We start from the raw sequence: 20,062 nt of genomic DNA, 5'->3' as shown, positions 1-20,062 counted from the left end.
GTGAGATGCAGTATGCGCGGAACTGAACCCACCCTTTAATCCTGAGGTTCATCTGCCAGGGCCGAGCAAGCTTGGACGGTGGCAGCGAGGTCCTCAGGACGTAGGTTTGATTAGAGTGACCTTCTCTGAGATGGATGGCCTTCCAGGGCTAAGCGAGCTCCATCTGCCCGGGTTTGGGATGAGAGTTGTCCTTCTCCTAGGATGACTGCCAGAAGGCTAATGAGCTCATCCTGCCCAGGGATGTAGTTTATCTGGTCCTATGGTTTTGACCTGTCTGGCATGGGCGACCCTACCGAAGGCATGAACCCTCGCCAGCATAGCTCGCAACCACACAGGGGTACATAGGCTACGTTCCTGTTAGAACGATTTGGGCAAGTCTTTTATTTCCAGTAACAACCCTTTGTCCTGCCCACTCTTTCAGGTTGTAACAGAGCAAAGCAAATATATCCAGAACATGCCAAACCTGGGCAGTAGCCGCAGGAGAGCCAAAACGAAAGAAATAAATAGACAAACAAACAAACAAACCGACCAACCATTCTGGCCCCCGTACCTGTCCAAGGCTGAGGTACCTTACAAGGCCCCAGCCTGGCCGGGACCCCCATCAATCAAAAGAACCCTCTGTCCACCCAGACCTTATCCTTCCCCCACTGTGTTACCACAAATTCCAGGTGCACTGCTCACATGTGATGTGATGTTTCATACGGGACAGCCCTGCTCTCCCACCCGCCAGTCGAAGGACCCCCATGGCCAGCTCAACACCCATCCCTCTGCTCCGTCCCCCTCCCCCTCTCCCTCCCTCCCCAAACCTGGAACGGCAAACCTCTGTGTGCTCCGAAGCTGTGCTCTCATCTTCCACGGGGGTGCAGTGCTCGCTGGCAAGGCTCCCCCTTTCTCTCCTTTCTCCTGCCGCGGCCTTGCCTGGGGTCCAAAACCGCGCGCGCAGAGCGCGCGTGGCGCGAAGCCCCCGGGCCGGCGCGGCGTCCTGCACAGCGCCTGCAGCAGCCCCCGAGCCTAGCGGGGTCCCGCATGGCGTGTTCAGGGCCACCGGCCAGGCACGGAGCTCCGTGCGCTCAGCGCGGAAGTTTCCCGCCGGCACGAAGCCCCCGGGCCGGCGCGGCGTCCTGCACAGCGCCTGCAGCAGCCCCCGAGCCTAGCGGGGTCCCGCATGGCGTGTTCAGGGCCACCGGCCAGGCGCGGAGCTCCGTGCGCTCAGCGCGGAAGTTTCCCGCCGGCGCGAAGCCCCGCTGCAAATAATAAACACAAAAAAAAAAAATCAACACATTCCCAGCTTGTAAGAGTCAGCATATTATTTAATTAAAAAACCCTATTAAGATCAATGTGATTTCCCAGAGGGAAAAGATATTTAAATTATTTCAGCAGCTGATGCTCGCTGCTCTTACTGAAAGGCAGGGAGGCAGCTCTGGCCCCAACACCCCCTGCACTTGACAGCAATGAGAAGAGGAATATTTTAATGCCAATTCCCTGTGCAGTCAGGTTGCAGGGCCACTTTTACCTTGATGAGTCTTCCCAAGAGGCAGCATAGGCTGAGAATTTACAACCAATTTATTAAGACATGCTTAAACATGGAGCCTTTGCAACCTAAGGTTTTTTGGGTTTAAAAGCTTTCTGACTCCTAGGATATTGCAGGAATACATTACTGGGCATTGCTGAAGAGCTAGAAATGTAATTTTGATTTAAGCTCATCTGGAGGCAGATAACTACATCATCTAGAAGAGCAGTTTTTCTTACAAGGCACCTGACCCGTGAGGACACACCATCACAAATTATGTACTTTAATAAAATAAACCTGATTTATCCACAGTGGGTGTCATCAAAAGGTGTGGGTTTTGGGCCAAGTATTACTTAGAAATTAGAAGCTCTCATGGCAGCAGCAGGGAATTAGTCTTTTAATTGCATTTATTCCCTGACTCTTTTGCAAGGGTGCAGAATGGGCCCGTCAGGTCCCGTCCAATCCAGGCTGCCAAGACGACCGGCACAACCACACTCTTCCCAGATGGAAGCAGACAAGAGACAAGCAACAAACCTGCTCTTAATTAAACATTTGTCTTGCAATTACATACTTCTGTGTAATTATCGCCATCAAGGCAAACACCAACTGGATCACACCGAGAAGAGACAGACGGTAAAGGTTAATGGGTCCTTCTCTCCCTTTGCAATTATTCCCGAGATCTTGCAGAGGGAAGGGCAGGATGTCCAGAATGCTGCTGCCACTACAAAGGAGGAACAAGCCCATTCAAGGAAAATCAGCCTGAACTAGCAGACTCTGAGATCGCATGTCTGAGAGGATGGATGATGACTTCTTTGAGGTCTCGCTCTAGGCTCGAGCACAGCCAACTCCAGTGGTTGTGCATCATTCCCATTCCTCAAGCTCCCACGAGGATAAATCTGTACCCACCATTAATGGTTCCACATCTCCTTCTACATTAAGTAAGCCAAATTCCTTACTTTTCCCTTTCATCACACCTTTGAAGCCATCCTCACTTCCAACTTCTGGCTTCTCTTTGATCAGCCCAAACAGGCAACCAGGACCTCACAGAGAAAGGCTCCAAGCTGAGTCCACACCTGTTGTTTGGAGGTTGACTGACTGCTTTCCATTTCTAGCATAAGAGCTTGGTAAACTCAGTGTTTATATATATTTATTGGCTTACTTTGCAATAGCTTCAAGAATGGATTCCTCTGTGCTCTGCTGTGACCAGCAGGTCTCCTATGACCCACCACTGCTGGCCAGCTCATTCCCAACCTTCCCCAGTGTCTGCTTCCATGGATATCTCTGCCTGTCATCATCTCAGGACTGGCACGAGGAGAAGGGGAGGCAGCATTTAGATGCATGAGGTGGGGAAGCAGGGACGTCTGGAAATTAAATTTTAACAAAATTCACCAACACAGCATCTTGAACTTCTGGATAATTCATCACATCCAGCTGTAACTGGGAAGAAAGGGACACCCAGATATCATCCATGAGTAACTAGACAGGGATTTAACGCCCTTATGCTGCCATAGTGGGTATTGTAGCAACTCTGTCAGTATTCCTGACATCCCCACACAGCTGTGTCATGACTGAAGGCATCACAAAAAAACCAGACTATTAAAACAAATAGGAAAATATGGATTATTACATCAAACATTTGAATAGTTTGAATAAATCTCAGACTTGCACAACAACCAAGCCATGCTAAGTCACCACCGTCACCCCAAAATTAACTCTCCAGAAGCAAGGTTATTCTCTGAACTAATAATTTTGCTGCTTTAAAATCAAAGGTTGCAGGGAGCAGCAACCTCAGAGCATTCCCAAAGGTTAATCTGATGTGCTGAGCCACAGCTGAATTATTGATGATTAGTGGGGCAGGTTCTATCGAGGAATGAGCCCACAGGTAGGGACCACTACGTCAGAAAAATCCTTCGAGCCAGCACAGCTCACATCCGTGAAGAAGCTCATCCAACTCCTGGCCTGCTCGGGCCACAGGGAAATTTAATTATTTAGGTTTCTCAGCTGCTGCATAAATATCAAACGTAAAACATTAGTTCATAATTGAACAGGGCAAGAGAAGCTACATCAGCAGGGGTGAGTGAGTTGAGGCTGGCCAGCACAAAGAGGTAGGTGGGAACAAATTCCCCCTGAAATCTGGGAAAAAGGAAAGTAAAAAAGGAAAAAAGGCAAACCTCGGAATAGATCAATCCACAAAACTTCTACTGATCATGAAACAGCCTTAAATTAATGCCAGGAGAGCCCATGCAGCTTCAGTTCACAAAGTGACGTAAAGGCCTGGACTCATCATCACTTATTAATCTCACATCAATTAAATAAGATGCACTACTGAACTGGGATAGAATAAAAATTAAAGCCATTGTGTTGCTATTCCGCCCTATGATATTCCACTGGTTTATCTACGTCGAGTAAATCCACGAAGAATTGAGGAAATGGGAAAACCAGTTTTCTAGTGCAGTTCTCCATCTGAGGAAGCTGAGGCTACCACCTGATACATCAAAGTGCAAATACAATTATCTGGTTTCAACCAAATCTTTCCAAAATACTGAGTTTATTCAGCTTTGAAAGCAACACATGTAGGGATAAACTTGTTCCACATTTCTGTCTGTACATATAAAATGTTTAATTGCCTCTGCCTATAAACAAACCCGACCATTTTTAAAGCTGTTCTGTTCAAACGAGTTTTCCTGCATTTTAATTGCATCCCAATTCCCAGAAAATTCTGTGTGACAGAAAAAGAAATTAAAAAATCAGCTGTTTCATTAGCAAGCACCATTGTTTCTGGAAAAGGGTTACCATTTAAAGCTAATTATGAGGATATTAAGCTGCCTAAATATATATCATCTTATTTGTGACACACAAAGACTCCAAATTTCACAGGCTAGGGAAGGCAAGCAGACCTGTGACTGCAATCCCTGTGGTTGGTCTGGATTATTCAGTCCCATGAGGCACAGCAAGCACCATCCTAGAAAAAAGGTTCTAAGATTTTTAAATTAAGAGAACAATTCAGATGGTCATTTGATAAAATCACGTATGGGAGAGAAACCTTTCTCAGCTTGGAGACTCCTCCATCAAAGACCTCGACATCAATTACTTTCTTTACCACCCAGTTCCCTTACACAGTTACTCAACAGCTCTGCTCAGTATCAGCTCCCTGTAAGCAAAGACCGGTGAATGACAGGAAATGCTCCTTTCTCTTCCTCCTCATGGCTACTATGAAAGGGAGCATGTGCTCTCACAGATGGAAATCACTGCCTCCTGAAACAACACGCAGTGCTAAATACTCAGGGGTGCCAGCGCTCTGAGCATTGATTTCAACAGATAATTATTTCCATTAGTGCCTCTTCAAAAGAAGAATTAAGGAGAACAAAAAAATGCCTTTTTTTTGTTTTAATTTTTAACCAACAAACCAGCAAAGCAACAGGAACAAAGAGCATTTTAAAAAAGCAGCTTGGTTTTGACTCAGTTTTGCAGAGGCATGGGTCTCTGACAGGCACAAAACCCAGCTCCCCTGGGATATGTGAGGCCTTTCCTCTCCCGAGCAGCACAGTCCGGTGGCTCATCAGTCCTGCTGCTGCCAGGCTTGTGCAACGTTGCTTTCTCACTGTCAAACAGCATCTCTCCCACTCTCCGACCCCCACACCGTGCACACAAGGCAACAGGAGTCACTTTGATTTCTGACCAACAAGGCCAAACAGACACTTCTTTCATCTCTGCCCAAGGCATTTACCACATCAAATTATTGCCGATATTGGGTTCCCTGTTTCATCTAGACCAGGCCAGGAGGTAACCTTGCTCACCAGATACATACTCATCAACCACTTCTCCTGTTCTTTACAGTTCCCACTGTCCAGGGGGTAGAGAGCAACAGGGGTGAAATTATGAACTGAGCTGTGTCCCAAGGAGAGTAGATTAAGGCTGCGGGAAGACAATTCCTTTCTTGTGTTGCCTCAGTTCCATCTCGTTTTCAGAAGCCGAAATACCTGGAGACCAGGTTGCTCCAAGCCCCATCCAACATGGCCCTGATCATCTTCCCCAATTATACTACTAATTAAAACATTAGACACCTGTCTCTCAGTCTTGTTTGCCCATTAAGTTCCTTTTCAAGGCTGCCATAACTGTTCCACATGTGGGACCTCTCCTTATAAAGTGCTCACTTTTCACTTGGACGTGGTTCCTCTGGGCCCGGCCAAGGCTCTTCTTGCTTCTTCCCTACAACTTTCAAAGTTAAAGCTACATAATCACAAAGTAAATGGCACAGGAAGAAAAGTCAACCTGCTGACGCAGAAAACTCCAAAACATACAATTAGAATAATAAGAAGAAATATTAAAAAAAGGAAATCTGGAAATTTGTTAGATGCATTAAGAAAAAAAAAATCAAATGCTTCCTTTGAGTAGCTCCAGAGTCTTTAATACAATCTCCAACTCATAAACACAAAAAGAAAATTATTAACATGCAGAGCATTTAACTTACATATGCTGACATGAAAATGTGATTAAAGCTGCCTGTAACCAGTTGCCTTTCTAGTTTGAATTTGTAACTTACCAAAAGAGAGTAGTTCCCCTCAACTTTTCAAAACAAACCTCAAATAACCTCAAGGCCATTTGATATTGTCCCTCTTTCCTCACTCCTGCCTTTCAGAAAATAAGAGAGCTGGAAAGGAGTGCACACAGACAGAATGTCTCTCTTGGGTAGGCAGACCATGGGAAGCTCGTTAGCAGATGATGTAGCGGACCAGGTTTGAGCCACGAACTTCTCTCACTCTGTGGCAGTGCCTCAGGATGCTCAGGATGCTGTGGAAGCGCTTGTCCACCTTCAGCTGGGTGAACGCCTTGATATCAGCCTCCACAATAAAAAATTCACCTGGAAAACAAATAATGATTTTGCCAGAGAAAGGATAGGATACACTTTTAACGTTTCACAAGTGAGAACGCCACCTTTTCCTAACAATTCCACACACTGACAGAAAAGTTACCATCAGCAGTAGGAAGGCCTCGCACTATCTCAGGAACTTCGTTCTACTTTATAAATTTGTCATCAGAAAGAGAATTACCAGCCTTCCCGTGAAGTTCAGACACCCTGCATCATCCTCAGGCCCCACTCAGAGAGCTCTGTCTCCCAGCAGGAACTCAAGTTCTGGAATTGGCTCTTTGCGAAAAGGAGGACAGAGCCCTGCATACAATCAGAGCTATGCAGCCCACCATTCCCTTGACCTCTATCCGATTTGGAAAAGAGTAATTCTTCATTACTTAAGGAAATGCAAGAAAAAGACTAACCACAGAAACAGCATCCTCCCTGTGTGTCGAAGAAAATGGCACAGGAAGGTCCTGCATCAGACAGAGCTGGCAGCTCATGCCTTCTTGTGGCTGATCAACTAATTCCATAAGGAAATTCTCATTACAATTCAGGCTGCCCAGGGCAGTGGTGGAGTCACCATCCCTGGAAGTGTTCAAAAAATGTGAGGATGTGGCACCTGAGGATATGTTTTAGTGGTGAACATCGTGCTGGGTTGGTGGTTGGAATTTGTGATCTTCTAGAGGCCTGTTCCAATCTAAATGACTCCAAGATTCTAAGCACTCCGTAGCTATATTCCATGGCTGTGATTTCATACTCGGTCTTTATCCACTGCTCAGATAGGAGATAATTATAGACCTAGTAAAAAGACTGTATATTTAATGCTTCCTGTAACATGGCACAAGGTTTTAACCATGTATCTCCACAAAACTGTAAGAAAGAAAAGCAATCTGAAACCAGGGATGTGCTAATTGAGGTATAAGAAGGAAATGTCCAATTATCTTTAAGGAGAGGAGGTAGAAGGAAGTGCTTCCAAGTCTAATGAGAAGGAAGACACAAGAGTACGGGTGTTTTAGCTTGGAAAAATAAGATAGCATTCTCCCTCCTCAATTTATCCTTTGAGGCAGAGGCAGTGACATCTAAGATAACAAAAAGAGAGATGCTCCATTAAAGTTATTAGAAGGTCCTTCCAATTTAACTGGAGAGAATATAGCTGATCCAAACTGGAAAGCTGAAGCTGCCAGTAAAGGACTAAGGTCCCAGAGTATTTATAAGCATAATGTTCCCCCAAAATATTCCTTAGCCAGAGCGGAAGAATAACAGGTCGTGTTTTCTCACAGACTGATCCACTTTGAGAGTTGGTGACACATGTCTAATAGAAAGTAGAATCTTTCAGAGACAATAACTGTCCAAATCTAGATCTCTCCCAAACAGGAAACTATGCTGTAATCTCTGAGCTTGTAACACCACTGAATTCCCATACAGATAAGAAGTGTGAAGTTTGTTTACCAGGAAAAGAAGAAAACCTGCATAACTGCTTAAAATACAAGTACCATTGGATAGAGACCGTTTACAAGTTCCGGTAACAGGGCATTAAACCCAAAATGTTAGGAGCCCAGGGATAACCTGCATACTGGTTAGTCTGTTATATCAGGGGAACACCAGAATGTTCTGAATTTTGGTAAGATTTCTTCTTATATTTGCCCAGAATTCAGGGCAGCAACATTCAGCATAGCAGGATCTTTTTTATGAAGAAACCAGAGCTGGATGAAGGGTGGTGGTTTGGTCCATGCACTAAACAACCAGCTAAACTCCCTGAATCACCTTACTGGCTGGAAGTTACCCTGATAAACCAGGCAGCATCTTTTCTCATCTTGAAATCAGAGAACAGGTCAGCTGGCAATCAGCCCAGGCTGGGAAACTCCAGGAATTCTAAGCTGAGGGTCACTCACAGTAGAGATTTAAGCAAACAAATCAATGAATGCACAACCTCATCCTGAAAAATGCAATGGATAAAGACATTTAATCATTTTGTGCTGGCCAGATAAGAACTGTCTGACAGCCTGCCAGACCTTTTCTCTAGACTTTCTGGATGATTAGTCACAAAAAAAACCCTAAACAAAACAACCTACCACACAAACACATACACTCTATCAGATGCTGAATGTCCAACTGTCCAACATAAACAAGAAAATAAGACTGTCTCTCAGGTGATTGAAGAAATGAAACACCTCAATCTTTCAGATTTAAAATCCCCAAATTTCTGGCAGAAATTTCTCTTTGACTAGCTGTAGCTTTCTCAAGTTCCTAGAAAGGTTTCTTCACTGCAGTCAAGGCTCCTGTGGATCATGGAGCAGCATCCCAGGCCTAGGAGGGCCTTCCTAGTGTTTAGCCTGTCCCAATAACCATGGGCTCAAACTCCTTACTATAGTTCTAAGGACAGAAACAGTTAAACCAAAAATATGGTATAAATTAAGAGTGATGAAGCAAGTACTTTAAGAAATCTCAGATTAATATAAGCTGTTGTTAGACTGAGGCAAAACATATCTAGAGAAACCAAACCATTGGAGCCCGTATCAGAAGCCAGTCACATGAAGTTATCCAGCTGCATGTGTTTAGTATGATTTCAATAAAGTCCTTTAAACACTGACCTCTGTATGACACGTGAGACCCCACCTGGAGTCCTGTGTCCAGCCCTGGGACCCCAATATAAGAAAGATACTGTGCTGGTTTAAAGGTAAACCAGTAGGGGAAATGAACTCAACTCAAAAGAGAGATTATAAGTCAGAATAACAATTTAATAAAATAATACAATAAGTACGATTATACAGACAAACAATTGGTTTTAACCCACAAAACCCAAATGTATAACCCAGCACCCTGGGGCATGAACAGAGTGGTGTTCTTTGGGCCCCCTGAGTCCAAAGTAAAGGGAGAGGGGAAAAACCTGTTGGTGAGAGTGCTGTTGCAGTATGGTTTAAGAGTGGTGGTTGCAGTCCAGTCGAGAGTGGTGGTCTGCAGTCTTCTTCTGGATCCCAGGAGTGGTTAAAAAAGTTCCAAGACTCCAAGATTATATATTCTCCAGTTCAGGCAGGAATGTCCAGTACTTCCCTCAGGGCGGGGAGTTCCACAATGGGTGTGAGGACAGGAGCACCCTCCTATCTCGCAGGCCTCTTAACACCTACTTTATAGCCTGAGGAGTCAGGTTGCTCTGGGCAGAGGGTGTAAATGGTCTATTGATAACAGTTTCTGGGAAATGGCATGGAAGGCTATAGAATACACAGTTTTGGGTTACACCCATACAGTGATGAACTGGTCCCAGCTGTTCTAACTAGGACAGATACGGAGCTGCTGGAGCAAGTCCAGAGGAGGCCACAGAGATGTTCCAAAGGCTGGAGCCCCTCTGCTCTGGAGACAGGCTGGGAGAGCTGGGGGTGTTCACCTGTAGAAGAGAGGGCTGCAGGGAGACCTCAGAGTCTCTTCCAGGGCCTAAAGGGGCTCCAGGAGAGTTGGAGAGGGACTTTGGACAAGGGATGGAGGGACAGGACAAGGGGGAATGGCTTCCCACTGCCAGAGGGCAGGGTTAGATGGGATATTGGTAAGGAATTCCTGGCTGTGAGGGTGGTGAGGCCCTGGCATAGGTTGCCCAGAGCAGCTGTGGCTGCCCCTGGATCCTTGGAAGTGTCCAAGACCAGGTTGGACATGGCTTGGAGCAACCTGGGATACTGGAAGGTGTCCCTGTCCATGGCAGGGGGGTGGAATGAGATGATCTTGAAGGTCCCTTTCAACCCAAACTAATCCATGATCCTATGCTTATCTTATAGGTCTCAAAATAAAGTGACAGGCAGGTCCATCAGATCACAATCCTTCCCTACAGAAAAGCTGCATTTAGAATCCAGAAGCAAGTGATGTAATCACCATACTGTAACATTGAGAGTCTTGAACAGCAACAAAACCAAAGCAAGAACAAGTTGCAGTTTGTCATAAAGTGCCTCCTGAGTACACAGTGAGTGCTCAGGGCAGAATGTTCTCACATTCTGTCCAGGCCAAAAACCGGGAGGTGGGTGCCAAGGTGTTGGCAGAGAAAGTTCTTTTTCTGTGAGACAGAACAGAGTTTGCTCCACTCTTTATGTCTGAAATTGGAAGCATGAGGACATTCTAAGGACATGGTCAAGCTTGATATGTGCAGTACACCCCTCCAGGAATAATTACATACTTGTTCTCAGAAGGAAAGGAATGTCAAAAAGAGGATTTTAATATCAGAGATTTACCATGCCACATATTTTTGGAAAAACTAACCTGCAAGAAAAACTTGCTTTTTAATTGAGGGAAAGGTATTTTGGTTGATTTTCACTCCCTCTATGCTTTTAAAACTTCTTAAGATTGTTAGGCGGACCTGTCTCTCCCACAAAGCCGCTGCAGGACAACTGATTAGTCAGACTTCCCAGCTTCAGAACAAGTTTTCAGTAGTTCATGTCCATTCTAGCTTAAAAACTGAAAACACAGTTTATATGTTTTGTTTATCAAACTGGGAGTTTCCAGAACTTGTAGTGATTCCAAACTAAATCTTCGTGCACTCAAAGTTTCTGCCACAACACACCATGGAAATGACATGTTTTCAGTGAAAACATACAAAAAGTGACCAAAGCAGTTGTGGGATAACTCTTCAGTCACAAATACTGGAAAAAAAGTCCAGTATTATTATACTTGTGCTGCAACATCCAAGTGTTATGAATTAGGTACTAAAAAAGGGGAAAAAAAGAAATACCTTTTGTATCTTTAGTTTCTTCTTGTATGAACCTGTCGTAGAGATTTCTGACTGCAAAACTCATAGATTTCAAAGGCCGATGCATGATCTTGTACTTGTCCACGACGGCCTTGTTAATCTCTTGAACAACTGCATTAATCTGATCATACACTAAACGACCTTTCAGATACCTACAAATAAAAATAAAAATAAAAATAAAAATCAGTAACCAGAAAGTCACAAAGTTCCTTGTTTATTTTTCTCTTTCATCAGCCTTAACTGAACAAGCCATTCCTAGTTAGAGGCAGTTTCCTCTGCTTTGTGTTAATGAATAAATGTAGTAGTTAATTCTGTTCATTTCCTTGATTGTTTAACAATCTTGAAGGTAAAAAAGCCATGACAAATTCTAAACCAGAAAAATGAAATACTAGAAACCTAAATGAAGAAGTAAAATATATCCAGTGTTTAAGCTGTAAAAAGTCTTTCAAAATGGAATAAAAGTTGCTTTTATAGCATGCCACTTAAACTACAAACACAGAAAAATGAAGTGACTTTGCAGAAAACATCGCATGAAATGAAATGTGTTTGCCTAAGAGCACAGCTTGGTTCATATTATCACCACAAATAACCTGTGTTTGATCTCACATCCTTTTATTTGGTGGGTTTTTTCGAAGAACTACCAGTTTTGTGTTGTCTTTATATTTCATTGTGCAGCCTACTGAGCTGTGCAGGCACCATTCTGCACCAGTAAGGTCCACTTTTGAACTTTCAGAGCATTTCATAAAACCAGTACTAGAAGAATAAGATCTGTTGATAACAGCCTAGAGGTACAGGAAGCACAGAAGGTAAAACCAAAGTGATGTGGAAAAACTAGAACACTGGGATAATTTGCAAGTAAGGCTATTCAGTATTTATAGATGTAAAGGCATGCCTTTAAGGAAAAGGAACAGTGCTGCAAACTGAGAAGTCATTATATAAAAATGAAATCTGAAACTGAAATAACAACGCAACCCCCCAAAAAACATGGCAGTAAAAGCCAGGCCAACCTGAATTATCCTGTGACCATCATTCAGTTGCTACAGCAAACCAAACGTCTTTGGAAAATATACAGAGAATTTAAAGCAGAAGTGGCTAATCAACTACAAGTTCAATATTCCAAACCAGAATGTGGGCAGGATTTTTTTTTACCACTGCCAACTAAAAGTAAGTGTTTGCTGTAGATTTCAATAACAGCCAGTCCCTGCTGCCAGGTCCGCATGAGGTGTGTAAAACCTCCCAAATTCAAAGTAATTGCTCTTATTTCAGACTGAGTTTAAAACTTAGTTGCCATGAAGTTACTCGCAGCCAGCTTTCAACTTTATTGATACTTCTTCGATTAATCCAAAGTTGGATGTGCAGTTGTTTTGTAATTATAAAAACGATCTACTTTGCACAGAAATAAAAGCAGCACTACCACCCCTGAGATGCAGCCACAGCATAAAAAACACAGTCTACAACCACAGGAAGGCTTTGCTTGTATGCGTTAACTGCTATTTATTGCTCCGAATGCCTCCCTTAGACACAGGGGAACGTGCAGAGCTATGAAGGCTAAGCCCAGAGGTATAAAATACCTGAATTTAAATTCCTGTGCTCCCACTATCAATAGACACTCAGTGAACACACTTAATAAAGTCAAGGGAGCACCTCAACCCATCCTGAGGCTGAAACGGACAAGCAGGATTGGGTTGCCTAAACCTAAGAAACAAGGGCTCTGAGAGGCCCTTGGGCATCCAAGATGCTTTAGTCTGAAATTAAACTCTGTCAAAACCAAGCGGAATTTTTATTCTGTGCATAACTAAGGATCATAAAAACTCCAGCTGTTTCACAGTCCTCTCATGTTTCTACCCAGCCATGGCTGGAAAACCTGTAAATGCTGACATTTATTTCAGTCCGTACATACACTAATATAAAAATACAAAGTTAAGAAGTTCCAAATCCAGCCATTTAATTTAGATTTAAAATAACTTTAAAATCTGCTTCACTATTCCAAAAGCAGCAAAATTCAGAAATCTTCCTTTAAAAAAAACCCAAAACAAGTGACCCAATTTCTTTTTTTAATCCACAGAAGCCCTTTCTTGAAACATTTTTTTCCATAGGTATGAAAACCAAAGCACAGTGATGTGCTACTCAGAGAAAAGAAGAGCATCACTGTATCACATATATACCACACTAAAAGAGATAAACCTCTTAATGGCCACCACCTGCTCCCTAAAAAATGCTTAGACTAAAAGAAACATATTCCCTCAAGTTACCGTCTTCTGAAACTCGAAAGTTATAATGAATGTGCAGATTCTAAAATATTTTAAGCAGTAAACATTTTAGAAAGCAGTAAGAATTTTAGACACAGAATAAAGAAAGTTTCTTCCTTTGCCTTGAACTCAATGTTAACTGAGACGGATACCAAGAAATTTCCTTTCTCTTCCTCAAAAAAATGCCTTTCTGGATCAGATTTGAAGGGTAAGATAATTTGCAAGTCTCTGACCACAGAATAGAATCACACAATTGTTTGGGTTGGAAAGAACCTTTAAGATCATCGAGTCCAACCGTGATCCCAGGTCAGAACCAGTGCTGACCTGGAGAACTGGGATCTGAACCCAATCCTTGTTCATCCAAGGGAATATGTTTGGTGTAAGAAAATTTGGGTCACAAATATTTGCTGCTTAGATTTGATCAAACAGTATGTGAAATCACAAGTACTCCCTCAATCTTGTACTACAACATTGCCAGGCAACAGTAATACTGGTAGATTAATAGATCTATGTAAATTCATTTAAATCTTCCCCCACAGAACAAACATGCTTTTCCCAGCTGAATAAAATTATTTCTAGAGCTCCACCAGCACAGTCTAAGATGCAATCTCTCTATAAGCCTGCAATGAATAGGAAAAGGATCCATCTGGCCTCTGTCCCCATCCTCTGTGTCCGTGAACAGCAGTGGAAAACCTATTTTCAAGGATGATCACAGAATCCTGTAGGCTGGAAAAGCCCTCTGAGATCATCAAGTCCAACCCTTCCCCCAGCACTGCCAAGGCCACCACTAACCCGCGTCCCCCAAGTGCCACAACTACCTGTCCTGTGATGTGGAAGACCATAGCTTTAACTGGAAGTTAAAATAACATCTACTTGGAATGGTCTGTGTCTATTTCTCTTGCCAGAGCAGAGAGAAACACCAAAAGTCTCCCATGCCCCAGCTTTACTCTTCCACAATTTTATCAGGAGAGAACTACCTAAGGGAGTAAATACAAAAAATACTAGAGGTGATCTGCAGAATAAAAGTACCAGGTGCACGTTCTTTTAAGAGGTAACCAGAAGTCCTTTATCATTAGCTTAACATTCAGGATAAGAAAGAAAATGGACACGACTCACCTGAAAATTTTGAAAGCTGCAGGAAAAATTATTGGAAAGCCTCAAGTAAAATACAGACTCAAAAACATATTTTATATTGAAACGGGTATTGTCAGGGAACACACTGAATCTAGAGCCTCAATAACAGTTTAGCCTTAGGCATCAAAAGAAATTTCTCCTTTTTTGCAGAAATATTTATCCTTGCCCCAAAAAGCCATTTAAAAAAAGTTATTCCTACATGACAGACTTCAGACAAGGATATCCATTAATCAGGTCCTGATGTTAGGGAAAAATACCCATAGCTTTCTATTGAAGAAATTTGGGAATTTCAGTGCAAAGTGTTTTTTCCTTGAAACAAGTTTGATTTCCTTTGCTATCTGAAAACAGATTGATAAATCAAGAATTGAAGTTCCAGAAACCAATAACTGGGTCAAATAAAACCAGCATTTATGATTATTTTTTCTTCTAGCTGTAAACAAACCTTTCATCTTATGAGATCATTGCTCTTTTTTTTTTTTTTGTAAGTTCTCAAAACAAGAAGAGAATTCACCTGTTAGCTAATAAATTTCTGTTCGTACAATTACAGTGACTTTTGCAATAAGAGGTTTGGGTTTTAACTGATTAGCTCTGATCTTCCCAATAAAATAGAAGACTCTATTAATTTCATTTTCAGGTTTGCCAGTGCTGCATTTCAACTATTTGGAGCTATTATCATGGTGTTTCACCCTGCAGAATATTTAAAGTTTCAAGCCATCTCTGTCAGTCCCAGTTCTGCGAGAGGTCACTTTCCCAAACCTGTGTTTGCCACCCAAATTGACGTGACAGGGTGTAAGGAAAGCCACGCTTACTTACGCAGGAACAGCTTCAAATTCTTCTGCCGTTATTAATGGTATTTCTTTAATGACTCTTTTCTCTTTTGCAGGTTTCTTAGCAGGTTCAGGTTCTGCCATTTTTGTTTGTTCTTCGTGTTTCACAGTTGGCACGGTGACGCTGTGAAATGAATGAATATTAAGTGTATAAATAGCAGATAAGTAGTAAGGAGAATTCCATTACATTATCGAGTCTGCTTACTCAAAGATGTAAATCCTAATCCATCTGTTAAGATGGATGAACACAATTAATGATATTCCACAAAACAGAAATAAATAAAGCAAGCCTACTCCCATTTCAAACTGCATCCTTCAGGTGACTGCATTACAGTTCTTGGTTTCTCTGCTACAAAGACTGCTAGCAGGTGAGTTGGAAGCAGTCCAAACACAGCACGGCGCAGCTCAGAATTCAATGTACCATTACATTTCACAGAACATGAGGCCTGGCTTTTTATCAGATGAACCACAGCACAGAGTTGCAGATTCGAAATACTTCAGAGCCCTTTGAAATAAGTTCAAATCCTGGAAAGCCTGACTCATCCATTAGTCTTTTGAAGTAAAGAAATTCAACATCCAGCAGACTGTGCATTTTTTAATATTTTCTTTTTTTTTAGCAAGATCCCCAAAGTCAAAGAATTTCCTGCTCTGAGTGGTTATTAGAGCATTATTTTTCCTCTAAAGGCTCATCTTAGAGCCTCAAACCCAGAGTGATTTCCCAGCCACCCACCTAGAGGCTCCTTGGCATGAGGACAGCAAAGAGGATGCATTTGGCTGTTGGAGCATATGGACATTATTGGGATGTGCAACAAAATTAACTAAAGCAGTACAGAGCTGACCTGGCACAAGAAACTGATCCTCCACTTTGATCTGACCTTCCCATAAGAGATTCTTTTTTGATGTGGGGCCCCACAGCCAGTAAACGGCACAGCAGTGCCCCATCTGCTGACCTGGGGCTGGGATTTGAGGTGTCACTTGATGTGACACACCCAAGCTCAGTGTCCCAATCCCAGGAAAGACAAGTGCCACGGAGAGGACAGGGAGTGCCACCTGCTGGACTCTCAAACGGCCTGGCCAGTGACAGGGACGGGAGCAGCCTGACACAATGCAGAGCCCTTCTGAAACCCCAGACACCAACAGCTAAACCTACTCCGATGTAAACATCTGAAAAACATCTGTTTACATCAGAACAACAACAACAAAACGAATCCTGGCATCCTTGGAGATAGCAGGGAATGTCAACAAAGAGGAGGGAAAGGGAAGCAGGGGGGATTCTGGGTGGTATTGGAGGTGGGTTTGGAATGGAAGGATAAAAACAAGGACAAAGGGAAGAGAGTTCACATCTTGAAACTTCACTCCTCCCACACTCCAGCCTCCTGGCATCCATCCTACTGCAACAATGGTTCTACATGGTTCCTCATCCCCAGGTGCTTTTGCTTTGTGTTTCCACCCAATCCCTTGACCCTGCACTGCTGCAGTGATGTGGTATAGACACAGTTCACCATGACCTGGATGACGAGAAGAAAGAACTGACGCTTGTTTACAAAATCTAGCCTTGGCATAGTGAGAAACTGCTCTCAGTAAACACCTGGGATACAAGGGCTTTGAGAGACATTGAAGTTGCTTTTTATTTCAGTGAGATTCCTCTGGTAAACAAGAAAAGAAAACCCCAAGAATGCAGGAGAGAAACAATAGCTAAAGCCATGAATTCATCTGCATGGGTGTTTTCATTCTCCTGGGGATTTCAAGGCCTGTCTCACCAGCCTTCAAGTGCTGGCTCTGCTTTCTGCATTATCTCATGACAGTCACTCAACAGTCCATTAGGGAACAGAAATGAAGGAGGTCAGTGGAGGAAGGTTTGGGGAAGAGGACTGAAAACATATTGGCAGTGATATGGTGGATTCTGATCAATTATGTCCTGTCTTGCACTTCCTTGACCCTCCACTGCACAACACGGTGAACACCAAGAACTGACAAGATGAGGACAAAAGGAGAAAGCATGCTTTGACAAATGGCGTTAACATATAACGTGTTATTCCCCAGGAGAAACCAACAACAAACTGACACTGACAGAACAGCAGTTGTGAGCTGGCAGAGCACAATCTGTAGAAAATTATCAGAAAAGCTTGGCTGGTTTTACATATGTGGTTCTGTCCAGAACAGGAAGGACCAGCTAAAGTCATATCACAATTAACTTCTTGATCACAAGCAGGACAAGATTGGAAGGGAAACCAACATCCCAAAGAATTTTTCCAGGAGCTGACACAAACTTAGGACAAAGGGTTTCCTAAATTAAGAAAGTAGGTTATGACAAGGAAGGCAGAACCTCAGCGGTAATTTCTGAAGGACTTTGATTCTTTCACACACACACAAAAAGTAACATTTAAATTGAAAAGGAACAAGACACCTCTAGACACATTTTGAGAGACTGTTTCCTAAACTGAGGGCTCGTGTCTAAAGAGCTGCAATCAGAAAAAGCTTCTGCAAAAGTCATCTCTCCACCAGCTAAGACTAATCTAAGTTTCAATAAAAGCAGTACCTACCCCAATAAGAATATTGCTACACGTCAACTAAAATTACATCTAACTTTTCTCTTCTGGAACCCTATTTCCACACACTTAACCTTTTGCTTTGCTGAAATACACCTGAAATGTTTTCAGCCTGAGGCTTGTCTGGTATCAGGAACCAGACCAAGGTATAAAGTTGAGATATTGAGGGCACATATTGGAAGCACTGAATTCAAACAGACTGATAAACTGCATTCTGACAAGGTACAAGGCTAGAAACAAGTCCTGGGATCCCCAGATATTAAGACTGGAAGAAACCCCCACCTGGCATACACTAACATCACTCATAAATAAAAAGCAATTCCAAGAGGCCAGAGAAAGAGCTGAGAAACTCAGAGTTACGTCTTAGAAGCTTTCTGAATAACAGCTGTTGTCTCACATACTTGTGTGCCATTCTCACACTTGAGCTACTTGATTCTGAACAGCTTCTTACCACAGCCCTCTCCAAGGCAGGGGATGTCATGGCTACCTGAAATAAATGCCAGGTTGTTGCAGGGAAAGGAGAATAAAAAAACCCCAGCTATAATTCAAAGCCCCACAGAAAGATGATCAAGTTAGAGGATTTTTTTAAATTATGTTTGGAAGGACAGTGGTGAACTTCAGTTCTAATGACCTAGCATTGGGATCACTTACCCACCTTCAATCCACAGGCACTACAGTTATAAAATCAGTGTGTTTGTGATTTTAAAGCAAGGAGTGTTTACATTCATAGAAGCCCTTGCTTTCTACTGCATCACACCTGCCACTGGAAGCTTCCACTGGAACAGCTTGCTATTTTATGGACTTTACCTGATGGATTTTTTAGGGTGGTAGCATGAGCCTGGACAAGAGCAAAATCCAGAATCGATAGATACAACCTTGGCTCCCAAAATTTCAGAGTTAATGTACAGTGAAAGGAGTAGAGCAGCACAATGCTGCAGCTGGACACTGCCAGGAGCAGCCTGACACCCCCATGCTCATGTACCACATACCAGTTCTGAGTTGGCTTAGGCAGGTGGGGAGGAACGTGTTCAAGGAGGTGCCGCGCTTCATTTAGATCTCTCTCAGCAGCCTGCTGGAGCTCCTGAAATTAATGTGAGACTTCATCAGAAATCTGAACCTACCGACATCAAGCAAGTAAAATTAGGGCAATACAAAATTAGTTTTCAGCTTTATTAAGGGGTGTCCTTTGCTCTCGGTCATCTTGCCTCTTTACCCCATCATTTCCCAACAGAAACTAGTAAAGCTCAGAGAAACAGAGCAAGGGGTGTCTGCCCTTGCCCTTAAATGCAAATCTTTAACAATACACAACTAGCAAGGTCTGGGCAGGGGAATGGTGGTAGTGATGAAGAGATACCACAGCACACTCACCTACATTCCCCAAACAACCCATTCCCCAAAGACTTAACACATGAAGGCACTGCAGACACACATTAGAATAGATAAGTATTCTAATTAAAGTTTTTGTAGCTATTGGAAAGATGTATAAGTTGAACTGTTCTTTAGATCACAGTATCTATTATCATAAAAACATGTTTTCAAGGTCAGTGATAAAGACATGCTTCTAACGGCCTCCAACTGAAGGGAGGGAAGGTTTAGATTAAATATTAGAAAGAAATTCCTCCCTGTGAGGGTGGTGAGGCCCTGGCACAGGTTGCCCAGAGCAGCTGTGGCTGCCCCTGGATCCCTGGAAGTGTCCAAGGCCAGGTTTTGGATGGGGCTTGGAGCAACCTGGGACAGTAGAACATGTCCCTGCCCCATGGCAAGGGGGTTGGAAAAAGATAAGCTTTAAGGTCTCTTCCAACCCAAACCATTCTGTGATTCTATGATTCCATGTATAAACCTTGAAAAATAAAATTTTTAATGTTCATTAGCTGGAGAACTGCTTAATATGCCATCAGTAAGGCTGTTCCAAGCCCCAGTTTCTCTTCTAAGAACGTGCATCCAAACATATCACTGAGGATCTAGAAAAAAAACAACTACACACTTATCAAAGATTCCTTTGAATCTTTTAGTATTTTATGAACAAGGAAAAAAACATTACTTGTAGCAAATTCTTCAGTTTTTCTTGCTGATTAACTTCAGTTTCCATTTTATCCAGGAGATCATTCAAGAGGATCATGTCTTTTCCTATTTTACGGACAAGAAGTTTGAGGCATTTTTCTTCACCTGTCAAAGAGAGAACGTTAAGCCACAAAATCTCCAACAAAAAAAAAAA

At 42.8% G+C, this 20,062-nt stretch overlaps 1 protein-coding gene across 3 annotated transcripts in view; it reads right to left on the bottom strand.

Annotated features, from left to right (window-relative positions):
- Positions 1–5,896: 5,896 nt before the first annotated feature.
- LOC113981007 (spindle and kinetochore-associated protein 1-like) overlaps positions 5,897–20,062 on the bottom strand; it is a 16,185-nt gene continuing 2,019 nt past the window's right edge. For all 3 annotated transcript variants that reach the window (XM_027708237.1, XM_027708238.1, XM_027708239.1), the window contains exons 3-7: positions 19,889–20,013; positions 18,837–18,928; positions 15,285–15,422; positions 11,071–11,240; positions 5,897–6,371 (exon numbers count right to left, since the gene is read on the bottom strand). In XM_027708237.1, the coding sequence (XP_027564038.1) occupies positions 6,223–6,371; positions 11,071–11,240; positions 15,285–15,422; positions 18,837–18,928; positions 19,889–20,013 (674 nt within the window). In that variant the 3' untranslated portion in view covers positions 5,897–6,222. The remainder of the gene's footprint in view (positions 6,372–11,070; positions 11,241–15,284; positions 15,423–18,836; positions 18,929–19,888; positions 20,014–20,062) is intronic.

The sequence above is a fragment of the Neopelma chrysocephalum genome, unplaced genomic scaffold (assembly GCF_003984885.1).
Source record: "Neopelma chrysocephalum unplaced genomic scaffold, ASM398488v2 Primary Assembly neopelma1_95825, whole genome shotgun sequence".
In the NCBI taxonomy this organism is placed as follows: domain Eukaryota; kingdom Metazoa; phylum Chordata; class Aves; order Passeriformes; family Pipridae; genus Neopelma; species Neopelma chrysocephalum.
This window is presented reverse-complemented; position numbering and strand designations above follow the sequence as displayed.